Raw genomic sequence first — 15,543 nt, 5'->3', positions numbered from 1 at the left:
GGTAATGTTTGCAGACATCTTCTGCCCCTCAGCTACGTGGATAACGTAGGCAACAATATAAGCTTAGGATAAACTGTTAGCATATAGCAGGTCTATCTGAGATGAACAACTTACCAGCTAGCAACATGCAGTTTGTTACTTTATCCAAATTAGCTTCCATGACTTGTTAGCTGAATTAGCATCATAACTCCAGAGCTTATATGAAAAGATATTTCCAAACATATCCAATCAATACAAATTACTTAAACAGAGCACACAATATAGCTAGATATTTGCTGCTGAATGTCTGCTAGATTTAACTTTTTGAAAACTTCATGTCCGTGATATTTTGCACAAAGTGATGGTTGTGTTACATTTTATTGTAGCGCAGATTAAATTTTAAGGGACAGTTTAAACCAGGATTGATGATACTTTTAAAAAGCAATTAAAGCTATCAGTCTTTCCCCTAACTCCGGCCGTATATGGTGCAATTCCGCTCTCTCTCTTCGCCAGTCGCATTGGGTAAAACAATAAAACATAAGATCAAGACCTAGTAGGGCATTTAAACATCAGTCTTACAAGAAATCACATATCTAAAAAATATTTAAATATCTCTAACAGTGTTGTAATTCTTTGTGTGCAAAACTGCTTGTGGAATACAACACATTTCCATTTCACGACAGATATTTCCCTCAGTGTAAAAGTTAGCTTACCGGTTAGCTTCCTTTTCTCTGAGGGGAAAATCTATCGACATTATAAATCCTTGTAGAGTACGGATACCAACACAGGACTAACATAATCTCATTGTGAACCTCTCAAAACCACTGAATGTGGTAGCAACTGTCTCGTTTGACTGTCACAAGCAGGGGAGGTGGCTAAAGTTAGGGGGCGCTAATAATCTTAGCAGTATTGGCACCTACTTAAACAAAAGCGTTTTTATCTAAAAACATATATTCTTTCAAACTCAAGCAAGTCTTGGACATTAATCTACACACATTTGACTCCTGAAAAATGTTGATTTGAGTGAGTAAAGTACATCTATTTATTTACAGTTAGCTAAGATTTCCAATGTTGTAATTAAAGTGGCTGGAAATTGGGATAATTACGCTAACTGTGATTAGCAGCATTAGCCATTTGCTTAGCCAAGTCCTTTTGTATGTGTTTTGGAGGTTAGAAATACGATATGATAGTCATTCAAGTGGCTTTTGTTCAGGGAACGGTGGATGCCAAGTATAAATGTTGGCAACTGAAATCTGCAAAATGATTTGAGTTGAAAATTATTGACATGTACCTGCAGTGTTTTTCCACAATGTTTTGTTACTGAAACGCCCTCAGCGCAAGTCAGGGTTCATGTTTCCTCACCTCATAATTACATTTTCCAAAAAGACTTGAAGGCAGCAGTTGATGTCACAGCAAAATCACTAGCATTTGATTAGAATTGACTCAAAAAAAGGTGCTGTACACTAATTTGTTAAGAATGTAGGTCTTTTATTTATTTATAGGAAAAAGTGCCTGTTTCTGTATGTAATTAACAAAGATTCATATTCCACATAAAAGCAAAGACAAAAACAATGTATAAACTCCAAAAAAGTAATATAAATTTGTCTGCAAGTTTTCCATGTGTTCCAATTATAAATAAATAAATGCTATACACAGCATGTAAAGGTTACTCTGGGGTTATTATAAGCCTTAAAGATGCTCCTGCTGTAAAAAAGGCATTAGACAGAAGTACAATGTGAAAAATTTATGACAAAATTAAAAACCACATTTGGTCAAAAACATTTCTGAACAAATAGAACATCAGAGAATGTCAGTGTTGTAAGATTTTCTTAAATATAACCAGCCAATTAAGTATAACTACATTAATAAATATGCTCATATATGTATGATGTTTCTCTTTAATTTCAATAAAGATTATGAATTTTTATAAAACTTGTTGGAAGCACTTTTTTCTCAGGGGATTTTAATAAATTCTGCAGTGTTTAAGTTTGGAAATTCTCAGATCTAGAGCACATCTAGTGTTCCCAACTTCACACACATCACTAATCCTAACCTTTTATCAATATACTGTACTGTACCCTTTATTCATTTCATTTCCAGTCAATGTAGTCATTAAATTATTCATTTTCTGGTGTCAGAAAACACCATTTTATTACATAAAAATATACAAATTGCCTTCTCTTATGCTTTTTTTTTAATCCTTCCAATCTCACACACACACACACACACACACTCCAGATTTTACATGGCTACAGGTGCTGTTTTGAAAATATATTAAAATGTGGATTATTAAATTGCTGCACCTTCCTTTTTAAATATATTACATTAAAAATTTAGTTGCAAAAATACACTTCATTTATTTACCGCATTTAATACATATTTAATTAAAAAGAAAGACAAATGAACTGAATATAAAGAGATTGCGGTACTATAATTGGATTCTAAAAATTCTTTGTAAACCAAATTGGAAAAAATGAAATTAATTAGCTGGGATTATTCTTCAAAAGTGATTGGCTGGTGATGTTAGTGGTGGGCGGGGCCTCAGTAAAAGGGCAGCATTTGGTGTCAAACCGCAAGCCAACATAGACTGCGTATCATCACTATGGCAACGCTGAGGGAACGCACTGATGATGTCATAGGAAGGTGAGGATGGCCCTCTGTAATAAATAAAAAACAAACAACCTTCATAATAAAGATCATAAATAATAAACAGCTGAGCAATTTTTTTAAAGTCCTTCTTTCACCTGTGAGTGTCCAGATGGTGGCGCAGGTGAGCAATGGTGTCACTAAAGAACATTTTCAAAATAAAAGTCTTTTCTCCGTCCTCTGACTTCACTCTCAGTGTCGTGACCTCAGCCTCAGAGCGTTCGTCTTCACTGGACTCCGGCCTCAAAACAGACACACACACACACACACACTTTCAGCGCATCTCACTCGTAAACATTTTCACTGAGAATGTGATTCTCTGATTTTTACCAAAGAGTCAAAATATAGCGAAATTTTAAATTTCTTGATTCACAGTCATCTTCCATAGAACTGAATGGCGTTTAATTACCTCTCTCTCAGAGCGTGTAGAGCAGGAGTTTCTATAACTGCCACCGAATCACTCCCGGCTTCAGCACAACCCTACACACACACACACAGGAGATATAGACTATATGAGGTAACTGGTTCAGCGTGGTGGCTTTGATTGTTGCTGCGAAACACAGTTGACAACGTTGATGAATCGAATGTATTCTTATTTGTACAAATCCTTTCTGAATGTAGAAGTTACAGTAAAAAGATTCCCGTGATGTGTGCGGGGGTCTTACCTGCAGGAGGGCTTTCAGTGAGGAGCGGATATTGATGACCTTTCCTCCTCTAACCACACTCTGCGGGAGTTTATTCAGGAACTGCTCCATGCTCAGCCTCTGGCCTTTAAAACCACACACAGCAACGGGAAAAGCAGGGCTCAAGGGAGATTTACACAAATCGCCGCTTAACAAACAGTTCCAAACCTAAGGATCTAAGTCATCCAGGAGTCACTGGACTCTCTAAATTAGGGAGCCCAAATTTGCAGCCTTTATGGGCTCTGGGACGTCCAGCTATAACATGCTTTCATTATACGCATAATATGTTCAAAATGACTCCCCGCTGACTATTCTCCAACATTAATCATCACTATAGAATGCACTATTACTATTCATTGTTTGTAACCCTTATCCAGTTCAGGGTCACGGTGGGTCCGGGGCCTGCTCGGAATCATTGGGTGCAAGGCAGGAACAAACACCTACGTACACTTTTGAGTCACCAATCCACCTACCAACGTGTGTTTTTGGAGCATGGGAGGAAACCGGAGCACCCGGAGGAAACCCACACGGACACAGGGAGAACACACCACACTCCTCACAGACAGTCACCCGGAGGAAACCCACGTAGACACAGGGAGAACACACCACACTCCTCACAGACAGTCACCCGGAGGAAACCCACACGGACACAGGGAGAACACACCACACTCCTCATAGACAGTCACCCGGAGGAAACCCACGCAGACACTTGGAGAACACACCACACTCCTCACAGACAGTCACCCGGAAGAAAACCCACACGGACACAGGGAGAACACACCACACTCCTCACAGACAGTCACCCGGAGGAAACCCACGCAGACACAGGGAGAACACACCACACTCCTCATAGACAGTCACCTGGAGGAAACCCACGCAGACACTTGGAGAACACACCACACTCCTCACAGACAGTCACCCGGAGGAAACCCACGCAGACACTTGGAGAACACACCACACTCCTCACAGACAGTCACCCGGAAGAAACCCACACAGACACAGATAGAACACACCACACTCCTCACAGACAGTCACCCGGAGGAAACCTACGCAAACACAGAGAGAACACACCACACTCCTCACAGACAGTCACCCGGAGGAAACCCACGCAGACACAGGGAGAACACACCACACTCCTCACAGACAGTCACCCGGAGGAAACCCACACAGACACTTGGAGAACACACCACACTCCTCACAGACAGTCACCCGGAGGAAACCCACACAGACACAGGGAGAACACACCACACTCCTCACAGACAGTCACCCAGAGGAAACCTATGCAGACACAGGAAGAACACACCACACTCCTCACTGACAGTCACCCGGAGGAAACCCACGCAGACACAGAGAGAACACACCACACTCCTCACAGACAGTCACCCGGAGGAAACACACTCAGACACAGGGAGAACACACCACACTCCTCACAGACAGTCACCCGGAGGAAATCCACACAGACACTTGGAGAACACACCACACTCCTCACAGACAGTCACCCAGAGGAAACCTACGCAGACACAGGGAGAACACACCACACTCCTCACAGACAGTCACCCGGAGGAAACACACACAGACACAGGGAGAACACACCACACTCCTCACAGACAGTCACCCGGAGGAAACACACACAGACACAGGGAGAACACACCACACTCCTCACAGACAGTCACCCGGAGGAAACCCACACAGACACTTGGAGAACACACCACACTCCTCACAGACAGTCACCCGGAGGAAACACACACAGACACAGGGAGAACACACCACACTCCTCACAGACAGTCACCCGGAGGAAACCCACACAGACACTTGGAGAACACACCACACTCCTCACAGACAGTCACCCGGAGGAAACCCACGCAGACACAGGGAGAACACACCACACTCCTCACAGACAGTCACCCGGAGGAAACACACACAGACACAGGGAGAACACACCACACTCCTCACAGACAGTTACCCGGAGGAAACACACACAGACACAGGGAGAACACACCACACTCCTCACAGACAGTCACCCGGAGGAAACCCACACAGACACTTGGAGAACACACCACACTCCTCACAGACAGTCACCCGGAGGAAACCCACGCAGACACAGGGAGAACACACCACACTCCTCACAGACAGTCACCCGGAGGAAACACACACAGACACAGGGAGAACACACCACACTCCTCACAGACAGTCACCCGGAGGAAACCCACGCAGACACAGGGAGAACACACCACACTCCTCACAGACAGTCACCCGGAGGAAACACACGCAGACACAGGGAGAACACACCACACTCCTCACAGACAGTCACCCGGAGGAAACCCACGCAGACACAGGGAGAACACACCACACTCCTCACAGACAGTCACCCGGAGGAAACACACACAGACACAGGGAGAACACACCACACTCCTCACAGACAGTCACCCGGAGGAAACACACACAGACACAGGGAGAACACACCACACTCCTCACAGACAGTCACCCGGAGGAAACACACACAGACACACGGAGAACACACCACACTCCTCACAGACAGTCACCCGGAGGAAACCCACGCAGACACTTGGAGAACACACCACACTCCTCACAGACAGTCACCCGGAGGAAACCCACACAGACACAGGGAGAACACACCACACTCCTCACAGACAGTCACCCGGAGGAAACACACACAGACACACGGAGAACACACCACACTCCTCACAGACAGTCACCCGGAGGAAACCCACGCAGACACTTGGAGAACACACCACACTCCCCACAGACAGTCACCCGGAGGAAACACACACAGACACACGGAGAACACACCACACTCCTCACAGACAGTCACCCGGAGGAAACCCACGCAGACACTTGGAGAACACACCACACTCCCCACAGACAGTCACCCGGAGGAAACCCACACAGACACAGGGAGAACACACCACACTCCTCACAGACAGTCACCCGGAGGAAACACACACAGACACAGGGAGAACACACCACACTCCTCACAGACAGTCACCCGGAGGAAACACACACAGACACACGGAGAACACACCACACTCCTCACAGACAGTCACCCGGAGGAAACCCACGCAGACACAGGGAGAACACACCACACTCCTCACAGACAGTCACCCGGAGGAAACCCACACAGACACTTGGAGAACACACCACACTCCTCACAGACAGTCACCCGGAGGAAACCCACGCAGACACAGGGAGAACACACCACACTCCTCACAGACAGTCACCCGGAGGAAACACACACAGACACAGGGAGAACACACCACACTCCTCACAGACAGTCACCCGGAGGAAACCCACGCAGACACAGGGAGAACACACCACACTCCTCACAGACAGTCACCCGGAGGAAACACACACAGACACAGGGAGAACACACCACACTCCTCACAGACAGTCACCCGGAGGAAACCCACGCAGACACAGGGAGAGCACACCACACTCCTCACAGACAGTCACCTGGAGGAAACCCACGCAGACACAGGGAGAACACACCACACTCCTCACAGACAGTCACCCAGAGGAAACCCACGCAGACACAGGGAGAACACACCACACTCCTCACAGACAGTCACCCGGAGGAAACCCACGCAGACACAGAGAGAACACACCACACTCCTCACAGACAGTCACCCGGAGGAACCCCACGCAGACACAGGGAGAACACACCACACTCCTCACAGTGTGGGACTCAAACCCACAACCTCCAGGACCCTGTCTGAGTGCTGACCTGTCGACTGGCTCTGGCTGTGGTTCAGCAGTGTGTGTGTGCTTGTGTCTTCCTCTCGGTGGTCCTGTACTTCCTCCTCAGAGCCCCCCACTGTTTGACCTCTTCCTGAAAACACAGTGGTCCTCCTCACTCTGAACTCCTCCTCTCGTCTGTCAGTCACCTGAGTGAACATATTTCTTTAATTGTGTCTTCATGTCTTAGCTGCTCCTTAGAGCATCTTAACTCCTCCTGTGATTGTACAAGCCCCTCCCCAATCATTTAAGCCCCTCCCCTTAGCATCTTAGCACCTATCCTGTGTGTCTGAGCTCCTCCCTTGTGGATCTTAGTTCCCTCCAAATTCCTTAGCCCTCCCCTGCTTCAGTGCCTTAGCCGCTCCTAGATTGCATTAGCTTAGCTCCTCATTGAAGTGCCATAGCTCCTCCCCAGTGGGTCTAAGCCCCTCCCCTGAGTGTTTTAGCTCCCAAATTGTAGGCCTTAGCAACATCCTCCATTGTGATCGCTCCTCCCCAAACGCCTTAGCTCCTCCCAGATTGTATTAGCTTTTAATATAAGTATGTTAGCTCCTCCCCTCAATGTCTCAGCTTTTCCCATGATTCTCACAGCTCCTACCAAGCAATACATATAAACATCAGTGTGTACAAATCAGACAAACACACCTGAAAAACGACTCCATCAGGAAACCTCTTCTGCAGCTCTGAGGGGAAATATCCATCCATCAGGTCCCGCATGCACCGCTGGAGAGAGGAGAAACGGTCAGTGCTCTTTCTGGACACAAATTGGACGTGTCTTTCTCATTTTCCTCAACAGTCTCTGGTCAGTTCTGTTATGTTAATTAACAAACATCCCCATCATGTTGTGTGATGGGGAAAGAGGGAGCGCCATCCTACACACCCAGAAATATACAGAGGATCATTTTGATCTGGTGGGCTGCTGTTTACGGATGGCTGTGGCATCACCGGGAGTCTCCTGATATCAGGCCCAGCGCCACCAAAGAAAATCTGGAATTTACTAATCGGTAAGAAACGAATAAAGGTGATGAACCTGTGTGCTGGGGTCCTGGTAGGAACGGAAAGGGCCCTGGAACATCACGATGCCGTTCTTGTAGAGACACAGAGGAATCGCTTCTTGCTGAATCAGCTTGGCTCCGCCAGGAACAGACCTCACGAAGGACTCGCCCTCTCCGGCCAGAATGTTAAGGTCTTTCACGCTCTGCAGGACCAAGTCAAAGTTCATGGAGAAGTTCCTGAGCTGAGAAACATCTGTAAACGGATTTAGAAAAGGACACTGAGGTCAGTCACATCTCACTTTCAGACTCAAGGAGGTTCCGCTGTTGTTCTAACTCTTTCTGATACCTGGTTGCCAGATTGTGCGTCCAGAGTCTGATTTCTCTGCAGCTTCTGGATCCTTGGCGTCTCCGACCCAAATCAATCCGTAGTCATTCAGAAACTTCTGAGAAGAAAAGAAAACATTTCAGATTAAAGTCCAGATTCACTGTTATCCTAAAAGTCAAGACCAGTTTTATTGTTAAAAAAAAGAATAATAGTTTATTATTTAATATTAAAGAGCTTGTATCCTATATTTTTCCAGCTCAGCGCCTAATGTGAGCTCTATTCTGATTGGCTGATCTGCATGGTGCCTCGTTCTAAATGGAAATTCTGTTCATTCATTCATTGTCTGTAACCCTTATCCAGTTCAGGGTCCTGGTGGGTCCAGAGCCTACCTGGAATCATTGGGCGCAAGGCGGGAATACACCCTGGAGGGGGCGCCAGTCCTTCACAGTGCAACACAGGCACACACACATTCACACCTACGGACACTTTTGAGTCGCCAATCCACCTACCAACGTGTGTTTTTGGACTGTGGGAGGAAACCAGAGCACCTGGAGGAAACCCACACAGACACAGAGAGAACACACCACACTCCTCACAGACAGTCACCCGGAAGAAAACCCACACAGACACAGGGAGAACACACCACACTCCTCACAGACAGTCACCCGGAGGAAACCCATGCAGACACAGAGAGAACACACCACACTCCTCACAGACAGTCACCCGGAGGAAACAAAGCAAACACAGAGAGAACACACCACACTCCTCACAGACAGTCACCCGGAAGAAAACCCACACAGACACAGGGAGAACACACCACACTCCTCACAGACAGTCACCCGGAGGAAACCCATGCAGACACAGAGAGAACACACCACACTCCTCACAGACAGTCACCCGGAGGAAACCCATGCAGACACAGAGAGAACACACCACACTTCTCACAGACAGTCACCCGGAGGAAACCAAAGCAGACAGAGAGAGAACACACCACACTCCTCACAGACAGTCACCCGGAGGAAACCCATGCAGACACAGAGAGAACACACCACACTCCTCACAGACAGTCACCCGGAGGAAACCCACACAGACACAGAGAGAACACACCACACTCCTCACAGACAGTCACCCGGAGGAAACCCATGCAGACACAGAGAGAACACACCACACTCCTCACAGACAGTCACCCGGAGGAAACCCACACAGACACAGAGAGAACACACCACACTCCTCACAGACAGTCACCCGGAGGAAACCCATGCAGACACAGAGAGAACACACCACACTCCTCACAGACAGTCACCCGGAGGAAACCCATGCAGACACAGAGAGAACACACCACACTCCTCACAGACAGTCACCCGGAGCGGGACTCAAACCCACAACCTCCAGGTCCCTGGAGCTGTGACTGCAACACTACTTTCCAAATCTGTTATTTTAGGTAAAAGAAACCTTTAAAGCTGTGTATCTAATAATGTATAAGCTTATTAAAGGCTCAGAATCTCAGGGTCATCCTCCACTCCCACTTGTCCCTTACCTCCATTTCCTGCACTTGGTTCTGAAGTCTGCGGCACTTTTCAGCAAGTCCCTCTTCATCTTGCTTTCCTCCTCTGGTTTTCTCTATGGCCACAGAGAGGAAACCCACTTTTGTTAGATTTGGCGTCCAAAGTGACGCAAACAGAGCTCCAGAATGAATAAAAGAGCACAATAAACTCAGCAGTCCCACAGGACTAATGATATAAAACACTGAAGCTTACAGTGTAATGTCCTTAATGGACACTAGGTGGCGCTGTGATAGTGAATGACATTATTCTATTTATTTATCTGTTGTTATTTCTGACTGTGAGCAGCGTAGCATTCTCAGGATAATAACAAAACAGCAGTGAGCTGAGCTCATATTTCTCTTAACATTATGGACTTTTATTCTACAAATCATCCAGTTCTCGCCCATTTAGCTTTTGATTGGTCAGATTCTGCTCTGACCACGCCCCTTAAGCCACGCCCCTTTGGTCTCACCTGTTCCCTCTGCTCTCACCAAGGCTCAGTGTCCTGACAGTTTGTCTTTACTCTGGAGGCTTTACCTCATTCACACACTTTCAAGTTCTTTCAGCCTTAACTCTGTTCTGGAGACATGTCCCTCACTGCCTCAAACTCGCTGCAGCTACAGCAGGTAAGTGCTGAACCCTGGTTTTTTTTGCTTGTTTGAAAGGAGAAGTCCTTGGAAAATGCCACACAAGCAGAAATACAGCGCTGGAGTGAATCTCCAGTTCCTAGTTTGGGGTTTAACAGGAAAATATATATAAAAATATAGTCTCTCTGTGTGAGTGTGTTTATTATTAATATTATTATTGTTATTATTAATTATTAGGAACAATAAAGTACTGGATAATATCAGAAAAATGTATTTAAATACTTTAATTACTAAAGGAATCAATTCTACACTCCTATGTACTATGTATTTTTAACAGTAGATTTACAGCTTCTCCTAATCTCCATTTCTCTACTGCGTGGACCATGAGAAACGGCCCAAAATCGCTGTAATACATTTCCGTCTGAAGTTACTGTGACTGTAACGTTGTCTCTAAACAGAGACGTGTAGTAACTTGTGGCTAATGCACTGATGTAAAGGACATGAGTCGGTGGTGATCAGATCAACATCATTACCTTGTAGTAGCTGGAGTTTTTCTTCCAGAGCGGCTATTCTTCTCGCCTTAGGACCAACAACATCAAAGTAAGGTTACAACGCAAAGATCTTAACGTAACATCTATAAACAATAACTTTAATAATACAGTAACTGTCTGAACGAACTCTGAACTAAAGCAGGCTTTGACAGTGTGTGAGCTGAGGGTGTATAGACACTGTGCCACAGGCGCATACAAGCTTTCTACTTGTAATATTCAACTAGCATTAATTTAACCCCTTATTATCCCAGGTGTATGATTCAGGAAACTTTTGCACTTGACTCAAAGCCTTGTTGTGGTGATGTGAAAGTGAAAGTAAGCGGAACGTTTATTTATAAACGGCTGTTTATTGTTCATTAAACACGTTGTTTGTGTATATAACAGAAATCGTACTGTTGTGTAATTGTGGGGGCGGCCGGGTCCTAAAGGTCCTAAAGGCCTCCAGTTCAATCCCCTGGACCAGGAGAAAAATGAGAACGGTGGGAGAGAAAGAACAGCGCTGTCTACTCCATCATCATCCACAGTGTCTTTGTGAGGTTTCCTTGAGCACTGCACCTAACCCCCATCTGCTCCTCGGGTGCTGAGGCCGCTGCTCCGTGTGTGTGTGTGTGTGTGGATGAGTTAAAATCAGAGTCCATATTTCGTTGGATAAAAGCATGTTTACACGCTGTATACTAATGTGTAACAAATGTGGAAAAAATACGAGAAATCACCGTCATTTGAAAAGATGATGTATATCCTGTGAAATTAGAGTGTGGCTGAGGGCTCCTGGACGAATGGCGGAACGAGCTGCTGGGTAAATGCTGGTAAAGGAAATGAAGCCTCGGGCCGTGAGGAATGAGATCACGAGAGGGTCGTTGACTGATTGATTGTCTCACCTTGCCGTTGATGTCCAGTTCCTGAGCCTTGACCCTCCTCTCCAACTGCCCCAGCCTCTGCACCATGCTGGACATCAGCTCGAAATCGCTGGGTGGTCGTCCTGCGCCATTCGTACAGATGTTTTAGCTTAAACTCTTCACATGACTCAGATCTGAACAGTGCACAACTCAAAGAAACCTTAACAATAAAATAACAGACTGTTCTCCAAAAACTCTTTAAATTCAATCTTTGGTCAAATGTTTTTTAGTCAAATTATTATTTTTTTTTTCATTCATTCATTGTCTGTAACCTTTATCCAGTTCAGGGTCGCGGTGGGTCCAGAGCCTACCTGGAATCATTGGGCACAAGGTGGGAATACACCCTGGAGGGGGCGCCAGTCCTTCACAGGGCAACACAGACACACACACACACATTCACTCACACCTACGGACACTTTTGAGTCGCCAATCCACCTACCAACGTGTGTTTTTGGAGCATGGGAGGAAACTGGAGCACCCGGAGGAAACCCACACAGACACAGAGAGAACACACCACACTCTTTACAGACAGTCACCCGGAGGAAACCCACACAGACACAGAGAGAACACACCACACTCCTCACAGACAGTCACCCGGAGGAAACCCGCACAGACACAGAGAGAACACACCACACTCCTCACAGACAGTCACCCGGAGGAAACCCACACGGACACAGGGAGAACACACCACACTCCTCACAGACAGTCACCCGGAGGAAACCCGTGCAGACACAGAGAGAACACACCACACTCCTCACAGACAGTCACCCGGAGGAAACCCAGGTCCCTGGAGGTTGTGGGTTCGAGTGACTGTCTGTGAGGAGTGTGGTGTGTTCTCCCTGTGTCCGTGTGGGTTTCCTCCGGGTGACTGTCTGTGAGGAGTGTGGTGTGTTCTCTCTGTGTCTGCGCGGGTTTCCTCCGGGTGACTGTCTGTGAGGAGTGTGGTGTGTTCTCCCTGTGTCCGTGTGGGTTTCCTCCGGGTGACTGTCTGTGAGGAGTGTGGTGTGTTCTCTCTGTGTCTGTGTGTGTTTCCTCCGGGTGACTGTCTGTGAGGAGTGTGGTGTGTTCTCTCTGTGTCTGTGTGGGTTTCCTCCGGGTGACTGTCTGTGAGGAGGAGGATTTTTTCTTCAGCATCTTCCGCCGAAGCCGCCGCTCCGAGGAGGAGGAGGAGGAGGAGGAGGAGGATGAAGAAAATGATGATGATGAGTGTGATGAAGATGATGATGGCGCGAGGGAGGGAGGAGCTTTGTTTTTTTTTTATTATTATTGTTTATTTTAAAGACCCCTCTCATAGATTACAACCTGCATTTTTTTCTGTTCAAAGTACAAATTATTTCAAGTACGAATGTCTCCTAACGCTCATCTGCAGCTTGAAGGCCCCACCCCACAAATTGCTTTGATTGGTTCGTCGGGTGTGTGACATCAGAAATCCTGTCTGTACGAATCCGTGTTTTTGGGACTGTGTTTAATACGTTGCAATTTAAAAATGGAGATGCTCAGCTTATTTACTCAGTAAAAATCTTCATAAAAACAACACAAGTATTGTTTGCTTCCCTCTTTCATCGTCTGGTTGCGATGGCTGCGTCTGGAAGAAGTACGGACGCTAAATGAAAACACTATTCCTTTGATACCAAAATCCTACTGAAGACACTCATATTCAGAGAGGGGTCCTGGAGCGTTTATTATAATCATACACAAGATGTAAAATATCCTATGCCGATCCATTAGAGCGTCACATAGGGCCCACCCCACTCTCCTCCAACCTGCAGCCACACAACTGTTCCTACACCTCAACACTAAGGTTGCTGTGGCTGTTTATGATCCGATCAGCACCCAGCTGCCCTTAACAACTAAGGTTACTCACTGAGCCCAGCCCGTCAGAACCCGACCCTCCCACTCTTTTGTCTTTTTAAATTTAGACATAAATATTCTTCACAGATTTTTATTTCTCATTGTAATTGCTACACTGTCTGCATTGATCATATTTAGTTCATCTCTTTCTGCTGCTGTAACACTGTACATTTCCCACTGTGGGACTTAGGGTTAACTTCACTTTAAAGCTAAATAAAATGGACATGTCTTTTAAGGTTATGACAACACAGAACCTCACCAATCAGAACGAGTCCTGTGGCACCGTCCTTTTTCATAAATCTAGAATCTGTAGTGTCTCTTAGGCAAGAGTTAACACAGAACAAACAAACTTCTCGTGGAAAGTCGGTACATTCAATTTGTACCTATTTTAAAATGTGTTTTCTTTACGTCTGCTGAGGTGTGTCCTCTGCTCAGCGGTGGCAGACGATTCAGACGTAGTGGATATTGTAATAAGTCACCGCTCCTGTCTGTCTGCATTTTACACATTCATCTTTTTTGTAGATAAAGGCTTAGTGGGTTTAGAGAGAACAAATACGGTGTGTGAGGTAAAATTCATATGAACCTCAAATACGACCGTCAGATGTTATCTGTCCTTTGGGGAATTCCATTGAGTTTTTTTCTACTTCCTCTCCATGAGCCTCTGAAAGATGTGTATTCACCCAGATGGAGTCAGAGCAGTGGACAGTGGAGGTGAATGGAACCAGACGTCCTCCTCTAAAAGCCCCTCACAGAAAGTGAGGACAGTAGACGGCGGGGGACAGTGGACAGTGGAGGTGTCCACTGTTGTCCAGCACCATCACGCCCTATAGTTTAGCCCGAGTTTATGACGTCACAAACCTAATGGACCAGTTTTCCTAGTTCGCAGCTGTGGGGAAGTTGTGGTTGAAGATGGAAGCAGTGACTAACCATGTTTATAGATCAGAGATCAAAGATCTTAGGTGTTTAAATTGAGATTTCACTGAAAAATAAAAGTTTGGGTGGAGTTGTCCTTCCAGTAGAGGTCATATCCTACCTGTGTGAGCACCTTCTTTGTAGAACTGTCTCTCCCTGTCTCAGACACAAAGACATTAGTTATATATCACTGATACGTAGATGTGTGTCTCACAGCACTGGTGTGAAGTGCGTCTGAGTGAAGCTCACCTGTGGGTCTCTCCTGGAATTAGAGGAGCTCTTCTGTTTTTCTTCAGCGTGGACAGAGCTGAACTCATTTTTAAAAGCTATTTTACATAATAATGGAGATATGCAGGTTTTCAGTGTGAGCAACCTACGGTGGCTGAAGTGGTTATAAATGTTAATAACACAGCAATAAGAGACTGGCCCTTCTTTGCAGTTTGTTTGAAATGCGTTGTCATTAGCAACCGGTTTTACTGTGGTGTTTAAAGTCTCCAGCAGAGGGCGACAGAACCACACTTGCGTTTAAACTCAAAGGGTTAGTGTTAGATATCTGATATTTATGAAACAACAAATAAAAAATAATACTCATAGAGTTAACAGTTCAGTTTGAGGGTGCAGTAGATGAAGGCAGGCACATGTTAGACCAGTGGAGATGGGTGTTAGGGGATTTGCAGCCAAGTCGGCCACATCTCAGTTCGGCATCAGGGGCTGGAAACTTAGGGCAGCTGTGAAGGAGTGATCAGAAACAGCTGAAAGGTCTAGTCAGTGGTTGTGGATAAGGAGAGCACCGATTACTTGGTGAAATGCACTGTAGAGGT

The 15,543-nt window shown here is 45.9% G+C and overlaps 2 protein-coding genes across 3 annotated transcripts in view; one reads left to right on the top strand and one right to left on the bottom strand.

Annotated features, from left to right (window-relative positions):
* Positions 1–2,471: 2,471 nt before the first annotated feature.
* Positions 2,472–15,142, bottom strand: ubxn11 (UBX domain protein 11). 2 transcript variants are annotated; one of them, XM_066643339.1, is made up of 13 exons: positions 14,972–15,142; positions 14,844–14,878; positions 11,942–12,042; positions 11,046–11,091; positions 9,919–10,001; positions 8,403–8,499; positions 8,092–8,309; positions 7,707–7,784; positions 7,051–7,210; positions 3,291–3,394; positions 3,035–3,105; positions 2,724–2,867; positions 2,472–2,636 (listed from the first exon to the last, which is right to left on the bottom strand). In XM_066643339.1, the coding sequence occupies exons 1-13, from the start codon at positions 15,037–15,039 to the stop codon at positions 2,480–2,482; spliced, it is 1,362 nt and encodes a 453-aa protein (XP_066499436.1). In that variant the 5' UTR covers positions 15,040–15,142; the 3' UTR covers positions 2,472–2,479. The 2 variants fall into 2 exon arrangements, with proteins under 2 accessions (XP_066499436.1, XP_066499443.1); XM_066643346.1 differs by lacking the exon at positions 2,472–2,636 and having other exon boundaries at positions 2,795–2,896.
* Positions 10,437–15,543, top strand: part of atp2c1 (ATPase secretory pathway Ca2+ transporting 1) — a 38,292-nt gene continuing 33,185 nt past the window's right edge. The window contains exon 1 of the mRNA XM_066643295.1: positions 10,437–10,551. Within this exon, the coding sequence (XP_066499392.1) occupies positions 10,513–10,551 (39 nt within the window). The 5' untranslated portion in view covers positions 10,437–10,512. The remainder of the gene's footprint in view (positions 10,552–15,543) is intronic.

Source organism: Hoplias malabaricus, chromosome 1 (assembly GCF_029633855.1).
Source record: "Hoplias malabaricus isolate fHopMal1 chromosome 1, fHopMal1.hap1, whole genome shotgun sequence".
Lineage (NCBI taxonomy): Eukaryota > Metazoa > Chordata > Actinopteri > Characiformes > Erythrinidae > Hoplias > Hoplias malabaricus.
This window is presented reverse-complemented; position numbering and strand designations above follow the sequence as displayed.

Bases quoted from the DNA above. Each gene is read 5' to 3' on its own strand.
- ubxn11 (XM_066643339.1), bottom strand. From the start codon at position 15,039: ATGAGTTCAGCTCTGTCCACGCTGAAGAAAAACAGAAGAGCTCCTCTA. The intron at 12,043-14,843 runs GTAGGATATGAC...CGAATGGCGCAG, and splicing joins CAAAGAAGGTGCTCACACAG to GACGACCACCCAGCGATTTC. The intron at 10,002-11,045 runs GTAATGATGTTG...CTGTGGCCATAG, and splicing joins AAAACTCCAGCTACTACAAG to AGAAAACCAGAGGAGGAAAG.